The 26,966-nt window shown below is 31.9% G+C and overlaps 1 protein-coding gene across 7 annotated transcripts; it reads left to right on the forward strand.

Moving 5' to 3' along the window:
- Window positions 1-8,561: 8,561 nt before the first annotated feature.
- Window positions 8,562-24,720, forward strand: LOC137929946 (protein tramtrack, alpha isoform-like). Of its 7 annotated transcripts, XM_068773097.1 has the most exons (5): window positions 9,375-9,494; window positions 10,366-11,442; window positions 22,585-23,019; window positions 23,835-24,071; window positions 24,388-24,720. In XM_068773097.1, the coding sequence occupies exons 2-5, from the start codon at window positions 10,581-10,583 to the stop codon at window positions 24,543-24,545; spliced, it is 1,692 nt and encodes a 563-aa protein (XP_068629198.1). In that variant the 5' UTR covers window positions 9,375-9,494; window positions 10,366-10,580; the 3' UTR covers window positions 24,546-24,720. The 7 variants fall into 7 exon arrangements, with proteins under 7 accessions (XP_068629194.1, XP_068629198.1, XP_068629192.1 ...); XM_068773093.1 differs by lacking the exons at window positions 9,375-9,494; window positions 22,585-23,019; window positions 23,835-24,071; window positions 24,388-24,720 and adding exons at window positions 8,562-8,838; window positions 12,236-13,856; XM_068773091.1 differs by lacking the exons at window positions 22,585-23,019; window positions 23,835-24,071; window positions 24,388-24,720 and adding an exon at window positions 12,236-13,856 and having other exon boundaries at window positions 9,376-9,494.
- Window positions 24,721-26,966: the final 2,246 nt, after the last annotated feature.

A 26,966-nucleotide genomic window follows, 5' to 3' on the forward strand; every position in this document is an offset into this window, starting at 1 on the left:
TGAGAGCATTTGTTTTGTTTTGAATAGAAAACGGGTATTTTTGAAAATGTCTGCGTGGATAGTGACATTTTAATGGAAAAAATAGGTAATATAGTTATACATTCTAAACTTTTTAGGCGCTATATAAAATATAGGATAGAAACTCTGGTTTCAATGTATTATCAGTTTCCTTTTATGAAACACTTACAAATATTGTAATTTATAACCGGAAAACAAATTGTTGGAGACAAAGAATAGTTCCTGGAGACGTATTGTTGTTTAGTTAAATTATCAAGGATGCTTATGAAATGTGATCAAATACCTTAGCGAATTACAGATCTCTTTAGAACAGCATTAAGAGACACTTTTATAACTATTATATCATAGCTTAATATTATTAAAAGTTTATAAGAACTCATATTTTCAACAACAAAATGTACGCATAGTTTTGCGATTTTATATATTTTTTGTTAAATATATATGTTTGAATAGTACGATAAAAAATCCCTGTTTTAATGCAAATTATGTTGATTTCTCACCGTTTATCTGTATACTAAGATGTAATACCACGGTGTAATAGAAACTACAAATGCTTGAATTCTTGTATTTTACTTTTAGGAAACTATAACAAGTTTAAATAAAATTTGTATAATTAAACAGGGGTATAAATAGAAAAAAAATTAGTGTAATTTGTTTTAATGTTACCACCACTACATTTTAATTTAAAACTAACAACATACGGATGAATCACAAATAAACGTGATTGTTACTATTTGCATCTTCCGTCTCGTTCAAATAAAGTACCAATTTGCTATGTACAAAGGTAGTTAGTTTATCGCTATATAGGTAGGCGTCGCCGCTCAAGGTCTCAATGCGATGGTGGTGGTGTTGAATACGTATAGCTATGCATTAGTTATTAACTACATAACCTACAGTCTGTGCATCTCGACGCGTCGCTTATGATTTATCCCTTTGATGAACTCGCCGAGTCGTAAAACACAACGATAAAATGATACTAAATGCATATTGAAATCGCTATCTACTCGCATCTCCTCGTAGATATAAAATTGTTAAACGAATGTAGCGTTGCTGCAACTTCGAATGTAACTCGTGTGAAAGTAATTTAAGATTCAGATGAAGATGACGTTCAGAAAACGCAAAAAAAAGCTTATGTGCGAAGTAATTAACGCGTGTTTTTTTAATGTAATATGTTTAGCGTATCAGCTGTTGTCTTGTCACAGTGGTAAATATTTCAAATGGGCGTAGAGTCAATGTTTCCTTAGAATTGTGTATTTTATAGACGGTAAGTGGCGGGCGTCCGCAGCTAGCGTCGTTCTGAAGCGTTGGCCTTGTCGCGTGGGAGCCGCGCTAGAAATCGGCCCTGCACTTACGCAATCCCAACCACTCGAGCACGGTCTACGAGTCTAAGATATTTAATTCACAAACAATCTGAAGATATCCTTCGTCATAAATATGAACCTGTCATTCTGTTGTCTTTCATTCCCTTTGACGTATAGTTGTTAATGTTTGTTTTTTATAACATTTTTATTAATCTTACATTATTTTCACATTTACAGCTTCTCGTTGCTTAACGTGCCAGTTACAAACATAGTTATTCTAATGTTTCTCATTCCCTTTAATTATAATAATATGTGAAGATTTCAATATTATGTAAAAGTATGCTAATCCTACGTAACATATATCGTAAAAAAATATAACTTAGGAGAATTTAAATTTAAATAATGATATTTTATGCAAAGTGATTAATATCAATACTCGTAAGTTTAGCACTATATCGATTCAAATTTAAAATATCCTTATTCAAGTAGGCATCTACACGCACTTTTAAATCGTCAGTTATTTTGACATTACAAGAAATATGCAGTTTGTTATTGTACAATAATATTATTTATAAACCAGATTTTTTTAAACAAACATAAGAAATTATAAATAATGTATATATACACCGCGTTACTTTTGTTAACAATTTACGTGAAAATGGCTGCCCGTAACAGGTTACGGGTGGAGCTTCCGTAAGATGCTAATTAAGATAGACATTGTAGAGCACTGGGAGGCTCGGGTCAAATTACGTTAATGATAACACTTAAAAATCCCGTGGCTATGAATTTCGTGCAACCATGTGAATTATTTTTAAAACGAATAATAATTGAAAAACTATTTTTGAGCAAACGACAGATGACTTATTTACCTTTTCAACTAGTTTGAGTGGGTACTTCGAAAACAAAAGACATACCTAACAAATGAACTGTAAATCACTTGAAAAGCTAGCAACCTAAAAATACGATCAACCGCTGTGTTCCATAAAAATTGGTTTATATTTCGGAAAAGTAAACCATTATTATATAGGCATGTAAACCCTTATAACAATAATATTAATACACATCGGGATAAAGCTTTTCAGATTATGAATCACTCCATGAAAATGGAGTTTAAACTTAAGATAATCCTATTTTTATATTAAACAAACATTTTTGTTTTCTAAATAAAATTAAAGGAAACCATGAATAATATCGGCAATGACGATAACGACAAAGTTAGTGATATATATAAATACAACAATTTAATGAGAAAATTAAGATAAATTTAGTAGTAATTAATAACTCATATATATTATTTTTTATTCCGTCTGGTCTATTTTAGATAGTAAAAATTCAGGCGGCATCCAGCGGGTAATGTTTGAACGTAATTGATTTGCGGCCGAGCGTAGTTTTCGTGAGATAGAATTTGTTATGAGTCGGGCTGTAACGGGACGGAACGCATCTCGCTAACGGATGCTTTGCTTGGCCTCCGCCGTTCGCAATGACAGGTGTCTATGGTTGCGATTACTATCTGATAGACTTCAATACATGACATATCACACGTTCGACGAAAAACATGATATTCTTTAAGTGATAATAGCGCTTGGGAATAAATTGCTTTAACTACTATTAAAAATATAAAAGTTACCACTAAAAAACCTCTTTGATTTCTATATAAGGTGTTCGCAGATCAAGGCGCGTTTGAAGTTTTCGTTGCTTTAATAGCCTAGAGTTTCAATTTTGATACGAATCTTTTAAACCGAATGTTCATATTACTATTATTTTTTTAAAGGTTGGCTGTGCGAATTTTACTGTTGTATAATATTCTTTCCAACGAAATTAAAAAAAAATCTATTTTTCCCTTCATCTAGACCCTCAAGCAAACACAGTAAAATTAAAAAAAATCACTTTCGTAAATCAGGCTATTATTATTAAGGGTTAAGTTGAAGGATGTCTTAATCTAAGTTCCAACCAATTGTATTTTTTATCAAATTGGGCTCTTATGACATTCTTTTGATGACGTACGTTTAACTTTAATTGATGGTGTATTTTTGATGTGGTATTTTTATTAATTACATTGTGTAATAAATTCCTCGCAATTTAAAAAGTAATTTTGGTAAAATTTTTATGCTATAGTCGTTATTTAACTGCGACATAACAATTAATCTGCCATTATAACGTCGCAGTTAAATAATGATTTGTGCTAATGCATACATAGAATTATTTAACATTGTTTTATCAAACTAGATATCATCAGTAAAGTAATGAATTCCGACGACTATAACAATAATAAAAATGCATTGTCATCAGGTCATTTCTTGATATTCTCGCCCTTCCTAGAATCGAGAGTTAGTCGTAATAGGAAGTTTTACACCCTATTAACCGCTGGCTGGCCTTACGAGTACCAATCGTCTAGTATATCCTACTTGTAATATAATTAACGACGTATTTTAATATTAATTCATTTTTATTTATTTACTCTTTGTTTATTTATTTATTATAACTCAAAATAAAATATAAAAATTAATGAGATGAAATAGGAAAAGAGAAAAGGCGATTTCTTCTGGGCAAGTCCTTCAATACAAGACTTTTACATCGATACTATGTATACCGGTACTATTTTACCATAATAAGTGTATGTTCTATTCTGATATTTATTTTTCGCCATCGCCAGAAGTTCCGTTGACAAAATTACGTAATTAACGAAAACTCAATTTTATAAACAAAATCCAGGTTTTATCAATTATTACTTAAAAACTATTTTTGCTTAATATAAAAAGTTTATGCAATATTAATGTTTACTATGTAGCCTGAAAATAAAAATACATTTTATTATAATTTTTATTTGCAGGCTACTAGTTAATCAACGCTAAATTTCAGAAATAGCACTGTATTCGTAGCGACTTAAAACTGTTTTAATAAACGTGTTAGTAATTGAAATGTTATTCTACTGGTGCGGACTCGTTTAATAATCAAGGAGTCAGAATGCAAAAACTATAAATCATGAACACGTTAGAAAGGAGAGGCGTTTTAAAGAAAGAAGGACGTGCTACCGCGCTTCCACGACATAGCCTCGGGACACATTTCTCTCATTATTGCGGAGACTGCTGTTGCTTGGTACAAGATATCTAACAGTACACGGCGAAAATTGAGCGTCCGAATCGAGTCAATGAACCGAAAACCGACCGTTAGTCGCACCGAATCGAATCTAGCAGGACGGGCCCTTCCACCTCCTCCCACTATTATTGCACCCAACATTTTTTCGTCGTCGAATGTGTGTTGCAGCATCACGGAAAGTAGGCGAGTCCGCCATTAGGCGGCATCTATTGCAAACCTTGCTTTATCAACACAAACGTAGAGCTTATTTCAATAAACGTCTATTGAATTACAATTAACTCGAAGCTTTTATTAAATGTAAATTAACGTTGCTTTATTGTTTCAGATTTCGTTATAACTGTAAATGTTATTGCTGCAATTGTAAAATAAAAGGAAATATTTCTTAATGGAAAATATCTAGAGAGAATGCAATAGACAGCTATCTTTAGTGCAAAGAAAATAATAATCAACGAGTGACGTTTCTCCCATCCCATCTTCATTGAGAACGTAGACGATTTATACACACGTGTGTGTTAGAAAGCTGAAGGATTTCTTTTTGTTCGCAGCTTTTACCACTTGCGTAGTTTTAACAGTTACCGGCAACTGTTAGTTGGAGCCGTTACTATGAGTCTGCTTATTCATTGGTCTTTAAAGTTACTTAAATAATGTCTTCGGTATCACGATGGTATAGTAAGCAAAGATAATAATTAAAAAGAATATAAAATCTGAATAATTATTGTATATGTATGATGGTTATGTTTTATATGATATAATAAACACGTATTCAAAACAAAGATTTTTTTTAATTTAAAACATCAAACCTGTGATTTTTAGGCCACGTTTGTTATTAAGGGAAAAGTATGTTGGCAAGCTTTTATGTGCCAACAGCGTCGCCTCAAAACTGGGTCAGCTCACTGTAAGGACTTCAGCTAACACTGGCACGATGACCTAGGTCAGGTCACTGCTGAATTATACCCTAGCTGCCGACAAATCGATACCGACACGTTTATTTACATCGCCTTACATGTATTTATATTCAGCTCCATTACGACACATCTGCATTTCTATTTAAATAAATATATAAAAGTATAAGCACTTTTAAAGTTGTTAATTGTTTATTGTTCTTATTAAGACAATAGTTTTTTTTTCCAAAAAGGGATAATCTAAAGTAAATTATATGTAAAGCGTATTTATAAATAATTTTACTTTTAGGATGTAATATTCTAAAAGTTCTTTTTATATATGCATCGATGTAGAAAATTTCTATGTTTACACGATTTATGGATAAAGGTTTTGATGGCTTTTTCTAATAAAGGAGTATTATTTTTTATAAATATATATAACCATTAAACTACATAATGTAACGGGTATTTATACATAGTAATTATTAAAACGAGAGAACGAGAGTTCTATCCGATTAAGTGTTTGTTGTGGTTTTTAGATGTAGTAATAAATCAGTATCACATACTAGTAATGTAATTCATCGTCGTTTTTAAACTGTTATACAGGGTGTTTGGTTATAAAACATTTAAACGGGTAAATGTATTGCTCATTTGTCAGCAAAAAGCTAGTTTTTACACCTATTTCCAATCACTCTGTATACAAAAGATACGAGGTTTTCTTGAAAATCAAAATTATTTAAATCAAAAATACTATAGCAAAGTGAATTTTGGCAGTAGATCACCTTTTCAATGATGCATCGATTTTTTGTTCCCACATATAACTACCATTCGTTACCTTTACTATATTATTCAGAAAAGCCAGCGCGGTTCCGCGCTCTCCTCATTACCAACAATAAATGCATTCAAAATATTGAATAATATAAATGATTTAGGATTATTTTGGAACCTGGTGCAATGTAGGGTACTTCCTCTGTCTTAATGTTTGCGAAGAAATACGCTACACGAAATATTAATTGTTCTCACCAAATATATATAAACGTAATAAATATATATTGTGGATATGAATAATATGTAATAGAATAATATGTATAGAATGCTAACTTTTCTACATATGAGTATATTTAAAAATTACTGCACCCTAGCTTACCTGTTTATTTGTCGCCATTCATTAATATTGCCTAATATTTTTCTAATATCATTAGTAGTAGGTTTAATCAGCTACTTAACCTTTTCAAAAAGAGTGTAATTTTCAAAACATGTTCCGCATGTTACAAATTATCGGAACAATGAATATTTGTGTCTAAGTGTTAAGAATTTACCTCACCTGAAGAAATATTTGTGTGTTTATATTGAACCCATATTTGCTTCAAATTAACAAAAGAAAATAATTATATTTTACTAATAGTTGGTTGTTTTGATAACATGTTAATTATTATTCTCTTTAATTAGCTCTTCCATACTAAAGTTTTGTGGCATGTGTTACTCTTTATTTTCATTTAAGCTTCCATCAACGCATTTTCAAAATTTTCTTTAAAAAATGTGCTATCCTAATTTTAGTATCTTTTAGTATGCTGATAGACGTAAGATAAAATTTGTAAATGATAACGTAAGATAAGCGCCAGATGACGAATCATCACCGCTGGTAATTTAACATCGCGTTTGACAGGGATTGCTATATATAGAGTGTCTATACTCCTTTAAAACGTTATACCTATTTACAGGATGATTGGTTATATGTGTAAAAGCTTTTAAAGGATTAATGTATAGCTCATTTGCTGCAAGTGAATGTATGATATACACTTACGAAATCTTAATGGTTTCAGAAATAATAAATGATATAATGATAATATAGTAAGAAAAGGCGTTTTCAAAATTCGGAGGTAGCAAATATTAAAATTAATTATTATTTGCACTACCAGAAGTTATTATCCACGTCGTATTCCAATAGAAAAAATAAATTCATGTAACATATTTATGAGTGACCACTTCATACAGCGTTATTGGAAATAAGTGTAAAGCATTTTGCTGACAATTCTTTGTGTTCCTGTATATTGTTTCTTTTATTACCTACACGTTAAAAACTGTTATATATACTGGAAGAAATGGGTAGTTCCAAAAATTGATATTGGTACATAACTACAGTTTTGGAGTTATAAAATTCATTTAGTGTCACGTAAGTAATAAGCATTACATTAATACTAACTAACGCATCGAGTGACGTCTACGCATAGAAAGAGCCTGTATTAGTGTTAATAATGCACTTGATACCGTAGTTTTGAATGGTTAATTTGGGGCTTAAACACTACAAAGGTTCGACCTTAATACGACCGTTAACTGTTTTTAATTAATGACAAATTTTACTTAATATAAAGAATTCGTTTCAAGACTTCAATGTTTTATGTTGCAAAATAGAAACAAAGAGGTTTATGGAAAATAATTTAGTACCCGTAGTTTACAAGATTTTATTTTTTGAAAAATTATGTGTAAAGTGATATACCGTGCTTCTCAAAAATAAGTTATTTATGAATATTAACTATTAGTTATTGGAATTTACGAAAAAATACGTTGTTATAATGTTAGGAAATAGAGATAGCAATTGCACAAATTGATGTATAATATCTAAACTTACGATTTAGAACTATTGCATTATTCATTTTAAAGTCGGACATACGTACGTAGTCTAGATAGAGAATATTAAAATTTTATTGCTACAAATATAATTTTAAATTGATTCAACCGTTTATTTATTTATATAAAATTAATTAAGTATGCCGTAAACAGCTATACTAGTTATTGTGCTATCCCATCCCCTATAGTCCTTCTCCCTTCTAGTCCCTTCTATTGAAATATACTTAAACAACAAAAAATTTAAACTAAAGTTAAAAATGTTAGGTTCATGGATGTAGTCAGGATAGATTATCAAGGAAATTTGGGAATATTTTCACCCTAAGAATAAAGCATCTCAGCACCCAGGCTAATGCAGCGCGACGCGTTTTCCATGATTCACTTTTGAAACTTTCTAACCCTGTGCCGGAGTGAAGCGGCAGGGAGGGGCGTACGCGGGTGCCAGAGTGAGGGTACCGACCTCATTGCCCATTGCCACTCCTCCCGTCGAGGCGGCAGGCCATTTTTATTAAAAATACTTCCGTGTAACATATCGCGCGCGGATTTTTTTTTCATTGTCCTTCAATCCTAAAAACTTTTGAACTTTTTTTAAATATCATCCTTTTTCTATACTTTGGTGCGAAAAATTTATTACTTTAGTTTAAGACTATTTTTTGTGTTAAAAGTGAATAATTTAAATAAAAAATAAATAAAGATATCAGTGCGACTCGCGGACTATTTTCCGTGTGGACTCGGGTGCATTCGGTTGCGAAAAGTGGCGAAGATCGGGTATCTCCGGCGGCGGCTGGCGCGACGAGGGCGTCCATGCCACCCCGCCCGTGAGGAACAGAGACGGAGCATGTGCTGACATGGCGACAACACAAATGGATTAATGTTTTTCACGTGGAAAAATCATCCCTTGTACAATCCTTCGAAAAGTAGGTTGTATTAAACGATAATACAATATTTTATCATATGTTCATACTTATGTAGTTACCTAAGATATCTTCTTCGAGAAATCGAAAAAGGACACCTAGAGATGAGATATAGATGGAAAAGCCTTACAATGTAACGGTGTGTTTTAAGTTTATGGTATTCTCTAATTATGTTTCTTGAAAACTAGATTTATCTAAATTAAAACTGTCCTAAGTAGTCTCCTAACATAATTCTGAAATAAACGAGGGATAGTCGCATTGGAAAATTCTTTTAGTCCATTAAAATACGTTTAATACATTGTCCACGACATGTAATGAAAACATATGATATAGTGAGTCATAGTCGTAAAGCATAACCTTTACATGGGAGCTGGTTAAGTTAGACGAATTGTAATCAATACATTTCAATAAATCAATATTTTACCGTGCACCCTGCGCTGAATATATCCGCTGCCGCCATTTCGATGATGACGGCGTATTTTTTGTGAGAGATATTCGAGTCGCGGAGCGAGGCGGTGTACGCCGCGCGGGGTTGCGGCCGCGAGCCCGTCAGTCGTCGGGTGAGCGGGGTGCGACGTAAACGCGGACTCGGACTATGGCGGAAGGGCTGTTCCTCACTCCCATAAAAGGGTCGAGTTGATTGTTGTGCAGTACGTGTGGTACGTTATTACGTTAGTGCAGTGATATAATTATTCTCTAACTGTCGTTATCACGGCGCATCAACCGAATTAATGCGGATAACGTAGGTAATAATGCCATTGTGATGACGTAATGTAACGCGCTCGACTGGGTGCGTAGTAATAATTCGAGCGCCCGTTTATGCCGCGATAACGTTAGTGGTCAGCACCTGTGGATGTGACGCGAAATCTTAATGTTTTCAGTTTCATTTAATATTTTATTCTCATTGGAATCTTATAGGATTTATGTAAGAGTTGTAATGTATTTTTTTACCATTGCTGAAAATTGTTTAAATGTTAAATTGTATCCGGTGCAAAAGTGTGACCACGATGTTCTCGCGGGGATGCATGTCGTATACATACTTGAGTTTACACGTAGAACGTTTTCCTACTGCAGTGCGCTCTTCGATGCACAGACTCGCCACCCGCCGCTAGAGGCGCCCTCGATTTTTTTAACCTTGATTGAATCTACTAGTATCTACGTATCGGATCATTCATAACAAACCAGTTAAAGGCATAATAAAGTTTTTTGAAGAGTTTAAGTTATTGTTTACCGATAATTATGTTTTAAATATTTTAAAATTAGGAACGAATTGTAACGTTTATAGGCCAAAGAACAAAATGGACAATTTGGGTTGAACTTTTTAAAATTTAAATTTTGTGCTCATGTTAAACCTAGTTTTTATAATTATATTTTGTTGTAAAAACTGATAGCCCTTGGAAAAAACAATTAATAATTGTTAATACTAAATAGATTAACACACACACACATATATATATATGTATATACATGATGATAATGATGATTGATGTTGTTTCTATTCATATTAATTTGTATTTTTTCCTATTACAGGTCCCCCTGCGCCCGTCACACAAAATGCGCTAGCACTACGAAACAAGCAATTTAAAAATGGCTTCTAAGTAAACATTATCCATTGTTAAACTTTTGTTATATTGTTCATGGAACACGAGAGAATACTTATGTATACATCATTGATATTGTTAATACATTAGACTTTAAGCCTGAAGGTGGAATTTAAATCTTCCGACGAATAATAAAAAGCAAAGATGGCTACGCAAAGATTTTGTTTGCGATGGAACAACCATCAGTCTAACATGCTGTCAGTATTTGACCAGCTATTGCACGCAGAGACGTTCACAGACGTTACTTTAGCAGTCGATGGCCAATTACTTAAAGCACATAAAATGGTTTTATCGGCTTGCAGTCCTTACTTTCAAGCCCTCTTTGTGAATCATCAAGAGAAACATCCTATAGTTATATTGAAGGATGTGCCCTACTCAGACATGAAGAGTTTATTGGATTTTATGTACAGAGGTGAAGTAAGTGTGGACCAGGAACGTTTGACGGCTTTCTTGAAAGTAGCCGAGAGTTTAAGGATAAAGGGTTTGACTGAAGTTAACGAGGAAAAGTGCGATATTCCGGCTCTGACGAACTCGCTTATTCAACAGCAACAGAGCGGCGGCAGCGCGCACACGCCACCGCCGCAGCTTCACAGAATACATCCGTACATGCATCAGAAACGGCCAGCTTCCGGAATGCCCAGCGGAGGCGCACCTCCCAACTTGTTAATGCCTTTACTGGGCAACGCATTAATGCAACCTAAAAGAAAACGGGGTCGGCCGAGAAAGCTCAGTGGAAGTTCTAGTGATGCGTTGAACACGGCAGCGAGCCCACCTGGCGAGTTCATTCCGGAGTCCGCGTCTCACGCCTCATCCAACAGGGCCGGCGACCAGTTGATCAGGGGCTCCCCAGAAATGCTCGAGGTGAAAATGTCCATGGATGCCTTCAGCACTGAGGACGGTGCGACGTCAGGAGGCGAAGAAGCAGGGGAAGCTCTCATGATAGATGAGGGCGACGATGCCCAGTCGAACGAAGCTCAAACTTGCGGCAAAGACTCCGAATCTGCAGGTATGTGTAGTGATAATGGATTTTCGTCGGTAGCAGAAATTCTTTTACCCTTGTAGTTGTATTTTTCTTATTAGAAGAAAAAATTACGAACCTAAATTATTCTTAGATTTCGTAATAAATTTGTAAAATAAACGGAAAAAAAATATGAAATTCGTGGATATTTTAATTTCGCTTATCTTTTGTAAATACATTATAATTTTCCTTTCCATTGACCTAACACCGATTTTGTTTTTTTTTTTAATGTACAAAGATATAAGAGAAAAGCTAATGGGATATAAGCTTTGATGATAGGAAATGAATTGAACAAGTGAAAAAGTGAAGTGTATTATGATTACCTATTTATTTATGATATTTAAAGTTTATTATGAATGGGGTAAGTGATAATCTATCAAATTATTATTGACGTATTCGTACTCGAAATGCTTATTTCTTCTACAAGTCATCAATTTAACTATTGCTTGCTTTTCTGCTTTCGGGGAGAGCTATTAGAGGAATGGCCAGGGGCAATTTCGGTGTGGTAATGGTTTGAATAACATAATTTCACTCTATTAACTTTTTAAACATATATATAATACACGAGAAAAGGGAAAACAAACAAGGCTTATTCCCAATAGCTTTCCTTCATTCAAAGCATAATTGGAAATATTCTAGTTCCTAGTATTTATTTAGTTATTTTTTGTTTGATCACGTTATTTCCTGACCTACTACAATATTTCCAATAGTCATTCAAATAAATTTATTTTATTAACCTTATAGTTAAAGAGATAAGAAGTTTGAAATTACAATCTTTCAGATGTTGACAAAACCACAAAAGAGGACCTACAATCTCATAATCCGACTAACGGACCAATCCTTAAAATTGAAAATGGGTCCATCAAACAAGAGCCGATCAACGAAGCGACTGACGAGTACAATGAACCAATCGAATACAAATTTAATCCGGAAAGAAGCCGCGAAAATTCCAATTCACAAGAAGGTCCTATAAAAGACGCAGAAGATAAAACAAGACAAGGTCGTAATTTAAAGCCAAAGAATAGTAAAAAACTGCTGCCCCAAATGTCTAAATTTAGAGCTCGAAACTTATTCAGTCAGCTCTCCGGTCTCTCTAACTTAAATCCAGCACTAAACAGCTTCGATAAATTCCCTCCCGAGACGGTGCTAATGCCCGCTCTGGCGACGCAGTTGTTCGCTGCTGAATTAGAGCAGAACAATCTCAACCTGCCCGCCAGCGAAATGTCCGATTTGTCCCAAACTAACTGGGAGCATCGCATATTCCCGTCTCCTATTAGGAAAAATAACTTGGGTAACGTTGGCAACTATCACGAAGAGACCAACGAGTCGGTGAGAGATTATTGTATTAAGGAAGGAGAAAACGTTTTTCGTTGCAAAATATGTGCGAGGGTTTACACGCATATCAGTAACTTCTGTCGGCACTATGTCACTTCCCACAAAAAAGATGTCAAGGTGTTTCCTTGCCCAATCTGCTTTAAAGAATTTACTAGAAAGGATAACATGATCGCTCACTTGAAAATAATACATAAAAATCAACCGAATGCCGGCGAGCAGATGGCGAAACAAGAGTCTTAAACTGTAGCAAAATAAATTTGTAAAGAGTTACTTAACTCGCTTTGAAAATTAACAGATCTGATTTAACAAGTAGGGATTCGTTTTTAAGTGATAGAATTTGTCTTAAAACATAGCAGCTATAGTAGATTTCAATTGAATAGAAGTTCGAGCTCTAAATTTCACGAATATATCAATAAGTTTGTTGATATTGAGCGACAATATGTCGTTTGTTGTTATATTTATGTAATTATTTATGTTGTTCCATTTGTTTCTTGGAGTGCTTCAACTCGAAGGAGTTTTGTGGTGAATTCTATAATTTACTTGTTATTTTGCACTCACTTGTTACTTAATTTTATTACTTACAAAAATTTCAGGGTACAAAGTAAACTTACTCATGGTAATTTTATCAAAAGTAGTGTATCGGAAAACATGCAATTCTCATTGAACTGAATTAGTTAGTATAGGATTAGGAATTACGTTCACGAGTATACCGATGGCGCGACCTTTTTGTGAAATAACGGTTAAGTGATGTAAGACGTACATTACAAAATCCTAATGAAGAGGCTAATTGACACAATTTACAAAAAGGTTCGATATCACTGCGCCATTAAGTAGCGGTGTGGAATGCATTTTCGTTTACTTGCCTTATTAGTGATCTTAGATGGTAATACAATAACTTCTCCGAAGTAAAACTCAACACGGGCTATGATAATTTCTAGGTTTTTGTTAAGATAATTTAAAATATTTTATCAATGTTAATATACTTGAACATAGATACTATGCAATACGATTATAATCCTTATATTGATGACAAATCTTTATATTTCAAAATCTCAGTAATATGAAAAGGTAGATTAGAGTCAGTTCCTCATTAAATATATAATGACAATTTTACAGCTCTGAATAAGCTAAATTTATTTACACTTATTTTGTTTACCCATCAGAGTGATGAATAAATGTTATATGTATTTAGTAAAACAAGAAGAATCTATTTATCAAATCTGAGTTTCTGTCAAAGACAATATAATAGACAAAATATATTAGAAAATATCAAATTATAGGGGCAAATAGATATCTGTAAACTAAAATACTATATTTAATTTAAAACTTTTGCAAAAAAACATATTTACCCGGGTTTAAATCTAAAAAAAGTTTTAACCAAATCTTAAAATTGTAAATATTCAAAATGGTACCACATTGTTGTCGTAAAGTGATGTAAGCACGGTGCTTCAAAATAAAATTGTAAAAATATCTAATTACGGAACCATGAGATGATTTGTAAACTCTATTTGATTAGAAATCAAAACGCCTTATTAGTAAGGAATCGTACTTATAAATAAACGTTTTAGTTAATTTAGAAGCAAAATGTAGTCTTCCAAGTTTAATACCGATAGTCACATTTTCATTTTGATTACGGGATAGATGTCGATTTAGGTACATGTCTTATTTATGCGTTTGCATAAATTTCTACTGTATTAGTATACAAGACAATTACGTTCTTAATCCAAAAAGTTTTAATGTTTCCAACATACTAGGTAGAGTCCAGGGAACGCTTGCCTATTAGTGTGCCTTTACTTGTAATAATAAGTTAAATTACTACGACTACTAGGTGACTAAGAAATTCAAAGAATATTATGTATAATTATTTATTTTCATTATTCAGATTTTACAAATCTACTTTAAGAAGCTTCCTTAGAAATATAGTAACCTTTAGGCCCAAGTAGTTAAATATAACGTTGATAGATGTATGTAAGAATATCATCTCATGTTTCCCATTTTCTTGGAAAATCGAAACGTAAATGAAATTAAAAAATTAAAAAAAAGATTTAAAGGCAGATTTGCCTTTATCAAAATGAAGACTGTAAAAATCTATTAAAAAAAAACGAATTTATTGTACCTACCTTTCATAAACTTTATACGAAATTTATCTCGGAAATTCGTTAGGTACTTAAAATGGAGGGAAATATGTGATTAGAGATGAGGCTATAAACGGAATCGTAAAAAAAACTTAATAATAATAGTCAATTTAGCCAGTGCCTAAAACCCTAACATATTAGGAAAATGAAGGTCTTTTAAATATTGTCTAATTCCAAGGCAAAAGTATCTTTTCGGTGTTCCTTTATAACTTTTACTTTGTAGATAACGGCTATAACAGTTTATTTATAATACAACAGAGTTATATAATAATTTTAATGACAATGAAGATTATTTAATGTTGTTAAAAGCTATATCATCGATTGGTGCTAAATTAAACTTAAGAAAATGTCACATGTGATGTGACATTAAATATATTGTCCCTATTATATGTATGTATATAAAATATGTATTATTTGTTGAATTGTTATTTAAATACATGTAAGTTTCCATTTCTTTAATTACAAACAAGGTTACGAAATGGAAATCTTTTGCAATTCACACTAACAAAGCTATAAAATTGGTATATTCATATGTAAATACAAAGTAAATATCATATTTTATTGCAGACTAATGAAATATGGCTACTTAATATTATTGGGTCTTTCACAGATGATATTTGTTTAACATAAGCTGTTCAACTAGTTTTCTTCACAATTTTCAGAGTGTTGCTATTACCAGAGTTTCATAACTATTAAATAATATTTATTAATAATTAATATATATTGCTTTTATTCGAAATAGTACATATATATCAGTATGAAAGCAATTTGTCTAGAGAAGTTTTTAATATTCATTTGAAAACCGTTGTTCGATTTCTCTACTTTATTAAAAAATATAGAAGATAGTGCAAAAAGTTAGAAAAGAGTCATAGACTTCAAAAATCATTAGACGATCTAAAATATAGTTACAATAGGAAAGTAATTTTTCTGAACAATGTTAATCAATTTGAGAACTAAATGGGGCCAATTTCGTGCCCGTGTTACTGACTTATATTGATTCCCAATAGCGATATATAAAATACTAATATATATTATATATTTATGTATAGCAGTTGCTTAAAAACGACTGCTTATTGCCTTATTCTGTCGTCAAATTACAATATTTAAAGGTTAGGGTTTATTAAAAACGCAGTCATTTTTAGGCAACTTATAAAATGATGGCAACGTGCAATCAATAGATATTAAAATATAATGATCAATGCATTAAAATTTTACCTCTCATAAGTAATTCAAAAAACGAATAGATCTATTTAAATTATTTTAATAATCATAAAATATGGACGATAACTTATTACAATAGTCTCTAGCCAAATGTTAAATCCATATCTTTTGTTACGCACTTAGACAATAGCAAATGCAAAGAGTAATTATATAGAGGAATGAACGTTAGGAAGGAAAGTTACACGACATACATAGAATATTTGTTAATAAAACAAATTCATCTGTATACAATAAGGTGTTAATTACTATTTTTAGAATCTTTAAAGAGAATAATAAAAGTTACAGCAAAATAATCCAATGTTTTGAATTCATGTTATGATTTTTGAATTTCAATTTTTATTTTTGTTTTAACCATTTTTTTGTTTTAACCCAACGTTCGCCGCGGGCGTGTTTCTTTGTGCATAAAGTGAAAACTTAAATACAAATGAATATGTCTTTAATACAATGCCTGTAATGGTTTTTATATATTTTCAATTTTATTTCGGTGATTATCGCGGCATTTTAATTTTTCTGACTGGTGAAATTAGACGTGTAGATACGTCAAAAAATACAGTTTCTATGGAAAATATCATATGTCAATTACAACAGAGAGGCATAACTCTATTATACTGTCACTGTTGCTATACTGGACGTATCTATACGTTTTACATCACCTAATAGGGTCATGACTCTGTCACTGGTGATATTAGCAACGACGACGCTATGGACTTAAATAACATTTAAATAAATTTTAATTGTAATTGTAGCAAAGTAACAACACGGGTTATTAGTAAAGATTAGTGTAAGTTATTTATAAATACTTAGATATATTACGAATTGTGTTGTTAACAATGGAGTGAATTTTCTAAAGTTTAGAAAATGAGTAGTCAGGAAGAGAGGACTGATCAGGTAGGTATGTAATCATATGATACTACCCTCGTTTCGTAGTTGGTGTGGTTAGAGGTAGATTATGTTTAACAATATGCTTTCTATGTTGCTCAAAATGGCGCTATGCGAGAACAAAGTATTTTTGGTTCAGTACAAATTATTGCTTTTGTGATTTTATTTTACTATTGAAGTTTTCCTTTGTTTTCTTTGTTACGAAATATAGATAAAGAGGCTTTTATATCTAAATTCTTGTTAATGTTTTGATTTCTGTTTTCTCCTATACTGTATATATATTTACGATAAAATTTTTTGTTATGTTTAACTTAGTTACTATGTTTCAATTTCAAAATGCAGCTAATAGCAGATATATTTCATTTTCAACTTAACAACCCACCTTTTGTGATCTTATGAGCTAGGTGTGCTGACGCGTTATTTTTTTAATTATTATGTACCTACTACCGAACTTGCCGAAATAGTTCCAAATGCAAATACTTGAGTCCTATTATAACATAGTTAGAAACTTCTTTTTTGTTACATTTTTATAATTTATTAATTAGCAATACGTTTATTTTTAAAATAATTTAGGATGTTTGACTTTGCTACAGTTTGGTCTATTCGATATACATACTTTTAAATTACACTGCCTAGTGTAGTAGATTGCACAAAAGTAATTTTATTTACACAATTTTGTAAGATTTCGATATTGTTTCGACTTATATAAATTTTTTTGTTCCTTAGTTTTATTTTAGAGTTCATTTTATGGATGAATTTGTTTCTCTAACGCGCAAATCCTTCTCAAAGCAAATGAACTTGGTGCTATTTGCCACATACCTTGCATTTGTGGAATAACGGTTGTCTTTGAACTTCTTGATCGCGATAGAATCCGAGCAGCACGTTCATCCATGAATTATAGATCCATCATTCATTGATTCCTTTTATTTTTTCACGATGTAATTAAATTCGTCATTCATTTTGAACAAATAAATATTATTATATTTTCTACTTTGTTTTTTTTTCACCTATTTCATTTTTTTAGTTACGTTTAGATTTTTAAGTAGATGCCAAAATGTACGTATTATACATTATAGCTAAAAGGCTATTATTTGTATGGTGTGAAGTAAAACACTAACAGTTTTGTAAAGCATTCCTTTACTGATTGCAGGACGCGGCACTCCCGAATTTGAAAATAAAGATTTAAAGTTCGCACAGTCCCCTTCGAGCGACGGACATGGAAAAATTCGTATAAATCCAGCAACACAAAACGCATCAACATCTACGGAATATCAGAACGACTCGATAAATAATAACACGTTACAATCCGGAGGTAATCAAATGCAACGGCCGGTTGCCAGGAGAAGATTACGAAGGAGAGCAAATTCTGCTTCCAACGATCCCGCAGAACAGCTAACTGAAATGTCCGTCCGAGGTCTCAACTTGTTCCGTTATGCCTCCGTCAATGAAGGGGTTTATCAATGCATTGAATGCGCGAAGGAAAATATCCAGAAAACATTCAAAAACAAATATTCATTCCAGCGGCACGCCTTCCTATACCACGAGGGCCAACAGCGGAAAGTATTCCCGTGCCCTGTGTGCTGCAAAGAGTTTTCAAGGCCCGACAAAATGAAGAATCACATGAAAACAACGCACGACTGCTATGTACCTAAAGATTGCGTATATCCAACTAACGCATTTTTCATGATACCGGGTATGGAAGGGCAACTGCCGCCAGGAATTAAGTTGGAAGCTATGGGGTCCGGCTCTCCTCGCGGCACTACACCCTCTCATCCTTCTCCCGACCCTGCGCAAGTCTAAATGATGACGTCAGACCTGCCATCTTATCTTCAAAATTTTGAGGACCCGCAAGTGCCTTGATAAATGTTTTAAAGAAAAAAAAACCCTTTTAAATTAGTTTTGTACGTAGCCATAAGAGAATTCTGAATTTGATAGACATAATATTTGTTCTATTTTTGGAGTAAAATTTTGGGGTATACTTTTTTGTACGCGTCGTATATTTCCAATGATACTGTTATGCATTTAAAATCTAACGTTTGTTACATGGAGTTCATAATGTTATACTTTTTTTAATGGTATGGTTGTGCAAATACTAGACAATAAATATACATAATGGAATAATGGAGGCCAGTTACGCAGTTATTACGGCGTTATAAATTTATTGTTATATTCATACAAAAGAATAAGATTAAACGTTAACAGGTGCTGTACAAGTCTGTAAGTGCCTTCCATTTATACAGTTCTGTTAGGATTAAAGGTTACGAGACATTTTTGAGTGCATGAATTAAATATGATCACGTGTACAGTTTTGAATTTAAATATCAGCTGCACGATGATCTTAACAATCGCGTGTTGTTAGTAATTACTGTTGTCATATATCAACTGTTAAAGAAAGTTGCTTATACTACGAGAAGAGTGCGTCCTTAAAACTCTTTGAGGGTTTCAAAATCGCCTTTACAAATTATAGTTTGTTTATTTACCGCAAGACACCAACCAAAGACTGTAACTTTTTTATCTGTCTTCGCAATAATAATTTGAGTTGTGGAGTAACTATTTGACTACTCTGATGTAAGTTGCCCGTGTCATATACATATTAAGATTGTGTTCGTAGCAACAAAATTTATTAGCTTGCGGAGGTTTTAAGGATATATAAATAATATAGTTTAACGTAAATGTTACTTTATAGCCGTCTGTTCTAATTAAAGACTTTAACTTAGATTATTAAATATACGATTAATAGTGAGTCTATTGTTACATTATGTACCTATATATCTTATATATTAAAAGATTTTATGGTTTAGAAATATCGGAAGGCTTACGTAAAATGTAATAGTGCCATAGCACATTTATCCGTATTGACGTGTTTCCATCAAACCTTCATTTAAGTGTAGTTATAACATGTTCTGGTATACGTGCCGGGACAGAAAACGACAATCAGCAGTTCTTCCATTGATAAGGGATATAATGTTTGTTAGTTAATGTTACGTCTAAACTCCGCATAGGTTTAAGTTATCGTTCGAGGTTAATAAATCTCCATTTAGGAGTAAGATCTTCGTTTCTATCGTTAAAATGTAATTGGCAAGCAATTTGTTTAGTGTTGAAATATAGAAATATAGGATATAACTATATCATTTCCCACTTAAAACTATAATTGGTTATAATTGAAGTTACTTTTCGTGTTTTAAATTTGAACGCACAAACTTAAGGTTTTCGTTAAGTTTATTATTTAGGGTTGTTAGGTACGAGTTTTGTACATACTGTACGGGATGTAACACTTGGATTATTGTAGATTTAATATCGCCATTAAGGTATTAACAATTGCAGTGTGATTTATTTAGATAGTTATGTCAGCGCCGGTCTCTCGCACAAATTTAACATTTTAATTAATCACCTTTTCTTGTACGCGTAGATTTATTTCTGTACACTTATCGTTTTATATTTTTTCTGTTATTTTCTGACGCCGCCACTCTTTCAGTCTCCTATCCGAAGAGATAGAGCGGTAGATTGTTTTTTTTTCTTCTTTTTTTGTAGTATTTTATTTTGTGATATTAGTGCTAACTAAGTTGGCGATTCATATATTCATTGTTAAATCATTATAATTATTTCTTTTCCTTTCTAACCAGACGCTGCAAGGCAGCTTATTTAAATTTATAGTTTTTATAAAGAAAAGTAATCTTCATAAGTATTATAGGCTATAAACGTCACGTTTTTGGCACTTATATAATTAACAAATTAAGTAGATTCTCTTTGAATTAACTTAAATTTTGCATCATTTATTTTATAGTTTATATATCTTTAATAAAGTAACTTATCGATTTATATTGGATATATTATGAGTATATTACTGTACAGTAATGTTTATTGACAATAACATATAACAATTATATGAAATCGGTAAAATAATGACGTAGCAGCACTACATACAATCGGTATGATCTTCAAATTACTTTTTTTTTTATTTAATAGTTATATCATGTTGCTAAAATAGCATCTAAGTTATCGTACATATTATCATTGTATTTTCTAGAGTATTCTACCTATATACTTTAATATAAAGTTAGCTTCACATAAATTTTTCACACTTAAGCTATGTGCAATGTTTTATTCAACTGTTAATTTTCTATATTCTATTAAATTGATGGTTAACTAAAATACAGATCAAATGATATTTATGTGCTATATAACTTCACAAGTAGCACTCTAGATATTTTTATCTACTATATTTTGTTATATTTTAAGTAGCTTTGGACATTTTCATTATATTTTTAACATCCACAATTTTAAACATAGATATTTAAAAGATCACTGAACTAAAAATCAAATATAGATTATAGGAAGAGAAATTAATTATCGTTAATATTTCTTTCATTTTAAAAAATCATGATTTATTTCATAGGTAACAAGTAAAAATCGTTACATGTTCTAATGTTTATTATATGGGTCTTAACTTATGGTTATGACTTAACGAGTTAGAATTTTTTTACAGAAGTTCGACTACCACAGTGTAACTGATTCTAACTGCTAAGTGTAAATGATCGTTGCAAACAGTAAAGCTTTAACAATTGAGGTGTACGACGCAAAACTTTATTACTACTGTAACAAGAAATTAAGTAGATAATATTATATAAGAAAACGAATTTTACCAGCGTATTAAAGTTTAATAAAAAATGTGTACACAACAAATAATAAATAATTCATAAAAAATAAAATGTTAAATACTACAACTTGTTTATTTTTCTCGGAAAATTGCCAATTTTGGTTTGGTTCCAACTCGAATATATATGTAGAAATGTCCCATTTTCTTTTTGTATTTGTTTTATTCAACGATTTTGTAATGTATGTTGTTTTCAAAATAGCAAGGTTTATCACATATAATTTATTTTTACAGGTAAGTATAAAAATAGCATAATAGTTGCTTTACATGATTATTACAGTTAAATTTATTTTTAGTTGAAAAGTAATTTTAAAATAAGTTGCACGTATTTTTGCTATCTTTAACATGAACATTTCTAATTTTTTTAGTGCTTTTCAGTTTGAAATTACATCAGACGTTATTATTTTTTTTTTCAATTATTTGTGAATTTTAATTATAATACATTTAATTCAAAAATTGATTAAAAAAATCATGGATGATATTTCTTACACTATATTATTAAAGTTAACTCTAATACTGGCAGTGGTAGTCCAGCGGTAGAGGGTTGAGACTTGCGATCGTAAGTCGCAAGTTCGATTCTGGGGATAACGAACAAGTTTTCAGACGATGGATAGCAGCGTGCTCTGCGTACCATAATACCACACTCCGCTAACCCGCCTACCAAGCGTGGCGATTGTAGTATTTACCCCTATAGATGTCTTTGAGGGAGACTTATACCTTGCAGAAGGCGTCTAAGATAATGAGTATGATTTGCTTTAAAAATGTTTTTGTCATTAATATTTTAATTCTTAATAATTTTATATTGTATCTTTTCATACAAGATGTGATACTCATGAAAACAAAATATCCAAGGGTAAAGTAATAATTACTAATTAATACTATAATATTGGTGACTTCGTGTTACAGGTTATCACTTTTCTTATGAAGATGACGGAGAAAGTGTACCCGTGATCACTTTAGAAGTTCTACCTCACGTAACACAAACTGAATATTGTGACCAACGTGATCCTTTATTAGATGCAGTGCAACAAATCCCTGGCGACTTGAATGAAACGATGGGCTTGCAATATGTATTAGAGAATAAACAAAATGATCAAATTAAGCCCGAAATTAATGATAATAAAGAAATAGATTCTGCAAACACTTCGAAAGTGAGAAATGATCTTTTAGAATATATGACTCGCAATGACGGTAGTGTTGTATGTAAACTATGTGGAGAAATCCTGCAAAGCCGTACCCACTGGTACCGGCATAAATACAAAGCTCATGCCATACCACCATTAAATCCAGCGCCATTATTTCAATGTGAACAATGTCTTGTATTCTTCAAAAGCAGAAAAGGTTAGTAAGACTACTTCCAGCTAAAGCTTGCCGTAACTCTGTTTATTAACTTTAATTATTTTAATTTTAGTTTTGTGGTTGTACAAATTACAAGGAAATGAAAAAGTAATTTTCTTCTATGAGAAGCAGCAGATAATACTTGATATAAATTGCTTAATGTTATATAAAATCTCTAATTTTCTTAGTCCATTTCTCTTGTAAACATACGTGGGGGCCGATAACTGCTTTTTTTTTAAGTTTCCCGGTTGTTAGCTTAGCGGCGTTTTTGTGAAGACTCAACACTGGACAAATAGTGTCTACCAAACTGAAAGCTATATATATTCGCACATTTTTTAATCCGCGAATTCCAATTTCTTTTTCTTATAATTTCTCAATCACTAAACCAACGGTAAGCTTAGGGCGAAGAGAGAACAAACATCTTATAGATATGCGAATCGCCGTCAAGAACGGCGTTACAACGATAACATTTCGAGTAATGATAAAAACCATTCCCTACTAAAGTGGTATCCCAATAGAAATAAAACTCTGTTTTGTGAATTAAACTGTATGACGGTTCCATACATAATGTCTGTGTTGACAAAATACACCCATGGTAATAATATCATAAAGGGTTTCGATAATCTTGCGGCATATGCGCAGATGTTGTGGAGACGTTTGTTTATTTCGACCTGTTTGAGCAGTGTCATTTGAATTGTGTAGTCTGTTGCGACAGTGCTTCAAGTAACACTGAATTCTAAGTAGTCAGAAAGTGCTTGCGACTTAAGACTGGAAAAAAACTGACTTAAAAACTAAAATAAAATTCTTTATTATTTAAGGGTACATCGGTCATTTGGCCAGCAGGCACAGTGAAGTTTTAGCAGATTCTAGTCCAGTTTTAACTAATTCACAAGCAGAAGCACTAGCAAAACAAATTCAGACACAAACAGAGATTAAAGACGAAACTGATCCGGAACTGGCTATACCCAAAACGAGCGTGCCAAATTATCAATCAATTGTTAAACAAGCGGCAAAAACTTTGGAATCCAAACGACAATGCAGAAATAACAACAAAGGTAAATTAGAAAATTCTTTTCGTGACGGTTTTTTGTTTGTCACTGTTGAACTATTGGTAGATAAAAGTTCCGCGAGTTTGAGGAGACAGGATGCAGATGGCGCGTAGCCTAAATCTAACATTAGACTATCTCGGCTCCGGTCGCTACATACTGCCTTAAAAAATCCACAAAATATTACATGTCAATTTAAGACTAATAGATTTAATATATAGAATTTTTAACGTTTATTGGTGAACCGTGTGTGACTTACATTGTTTTTTTTAAACATTTTATATACTATACAAATAGCATTAAGATGACTATTTCTTTATAACAGATCAAGAAAACAAAGCTGATTGGGAGGAGCGACGAACCCGGGAGGAGAAACTAGTTGCGGATATCATAGATCGTGTTCGCAGAGAATGTGAAGCTCAGGGTTCTGGTGGGCCAGCACGGCGAGGCTACACCCGACGCACTACCGTCATGCACACGTAACGCCCTCTAAGCAACGCGTCAGTCCCGATATGAACTCAAAAGTTCCTCTCATTAGTGTATACAGGACTTTAAAAGGCCTATCTGGGTCAGTAAAAATGCTCATTGTTCAAACTGTGCCATAATTATGTGCCATTCATCATTACTGGTGTAACGTCGGTAACATTAGTGCCAAATATTAAATTTTTAGCGTGATATAGTTATTTATATGTTAAATTGTTAACAATTATTAGTTTTTAGTTCTTTTCTTTTGTAACTTTTAAAGTTGCTCTCTTTTCGAAAGTAATATTTTTCCAAAAAAAGAATAAAAATGTAAGCCTTATATTTTGCCATGACGTTCCGCTCCAATTATGTTGATTTATCTTAACTTACTTTTAGGTTGCTATTTTGCATTTACTAAAATTTAATGATGCCCTGACAAAATGCATTTAAAATGTGAAAATACTCAAACGTGTCATGTAGTTTAGTATTTTTAAAAACTATCCGCGAGCGGGTCTCCGCGAAAGTATATGTATACATAGCTTTTAAAAATATTCGAGCGCGGAAACTCAAGTTTGACGTGCTTAATATAATTTTCTTGGGACTTGCTGGAAGGTGACGAGAATTCCCACCGATAAGCAGCATAGGCAAGCTGCCTAAGATTTTAATTGTAACTCGAAGTGTGAAATACTCAAAATCAGGCTTGAGAGGTGTTACCAGAGAAATAATTACTAGGCTAATAACGAAATTTCAAAATGACGACTTCACATCGATGCTTTGCAACGGTGTAAGACTACACAGTTATGTTATAGAGAGGTGTCCTATAAATTAACGTAAAGCGAAATTGATTAAAACTTTCAATAAAAAAATCTGTCACGGACTTTTAAAATGATGCCATAAAAGAAAATTATGTATTATATGCATGTTATGCTATTCTTTTTATCGATAATGACCAACAATCCTTACTTTTCCACATGTTTTATGCCACTATGTGTAATCCTTCTGTAAATGACAGACTAGAATTCATACTTCATGGCCTGATTTTGTTGGAAAATACTATATCCAACTTTAATCAACTGTACAAAAATAGCAGTTTTCAATTAATTTTCTGGGGCTAGGTTAGATATATTCACACACACAGAATGTCCCGTGTTGAAGTTTTACAGTTTATTAGTAAACTCTTTGAACTAATTTCCTTTGATGTTTTAAGGAAATACACTTTTATTTGGCGTATCCTTTAAAGTCAATAGATTTATATATTGATGCTGATGTTAGGTTATTTAAAAATATGTCACCGTTTTCCCGGGAAGATAAAGCTCTAAATTTAACTTTTTATTGGAGACGCAATTTCCAGATTTTTCCAATTACATAGTGTGCTCTTTGCAGCATATTGTATAGTAGTCTTAAAAATGCGTTCCTCGGTTCGCGTTTAACGTTTAGTATTACTACCAGAACCTGGTTTTTATTATACATATATTTAGATTATAAGATTAATCTTTTTAATAAAGGAGTTTCAAGTCCTACGTTTTCTAATTTGTAAGATTTATTAATGTTTTATTTTTCAAATGACTTTAAAAAAATCTTCCATGAATGATAGAAACAGTGTGCAATGATGTTAAATAATAGTTATGTTGATCGTTGATTTTTTTTAATTTACCATTTATTTAATGTATATTATATTATATTTGTATGATACATTACCAACTAACATAACCTCAGTTTTTGTAAAACTATTTCTTGAAAGAGACAAATAATTTAAAATAAGAATATGGGTATATAAACATTGCATTGTTCTACAGATGAGTTTCCGACATGAATTTCCTATTGAAATTATGTAACAAAGATTTTACTTATTTTTTTGCATTTATTGGAATAACCTTCTATACAAAAAACTTTAGTTACATTTATGACATTATATAATTTATGAGTAAATTTATCGTAAATGTATGAAAATTAACATTATTAATATACGTAACAAAGCATATTTTTTTAGTTCTTTGTTAGCATAAAAAATTAAAATAAAGTTAATCGTTGCTAAAACGGCTGATTAAAAATTCTGTCCTTCAATAAACAATATAGCTATAAGAATGAATTGTGAGACTGGATTAAATATCTTTAATACTATTTAATATGTAATTTAAGTTAGATAAATATTTGTGTTATACATTTTTAATATGTATATAATTTTTGTAAAAGTTCCGAAGGGCGCCTATTTATAATAGACAAATCATGTTATTTGTATTTATTACTAGTTTATTCTGCTTTATTCCATAGTCTGTACACAATTGTATAATAATTGTATAATTTTTAACTCGTACGTATGTATTACCGTATACAGACAAAGAATAAAAATAAGAAATGTACAAGATTTGTTTTAATAAAATATTTATTAAATTTTTGGTTCGTAATTTTACATACAGTCGACCAGTGATAATTCAAAACATA

The sequence above is a fragment of the Battus philenor genome, unplaced genomic scaffold (assembly GCF_028537555.1).
Source record: "Battus philenor isolate CCGP_79_NKW_IND1 unplaced genomic scaffold, ilBatPhil1.0.hap1 SCAF_5, whole genome shotgun sequence".
Lineage (NCBI taxonomy): Eukaryota > Metazoa > Arthropoda > Insecta > Lepidoptera > Papilionidae > Battus > Battus philenor.

Excerpts from the sequence above, each read along its gene's own strand:
- LOC137929946 (XM_068773097.1), top strand. The coding sequence starts at position 10,581 with ATGGCTACGCAAAGATTTTGTTTGCGATGGAACAACCATCAGTCTAAC. Across the intron at positions 11,443-22,584 it reads CAAAGACTCCGAATCTGCAG|GTTATCACTTTTCTTATGAA; the intron begins GTATGTGTAGTG and ends TTCGTGTTACAG. Across the intron at positions 24,072-24,387 it reads ATGCAGAAATAACAACAAAG|ATCAAGAAAACAAAGCTGAT; the intron begins GTAAATTAGAAA and ends TCTTTATAACAG.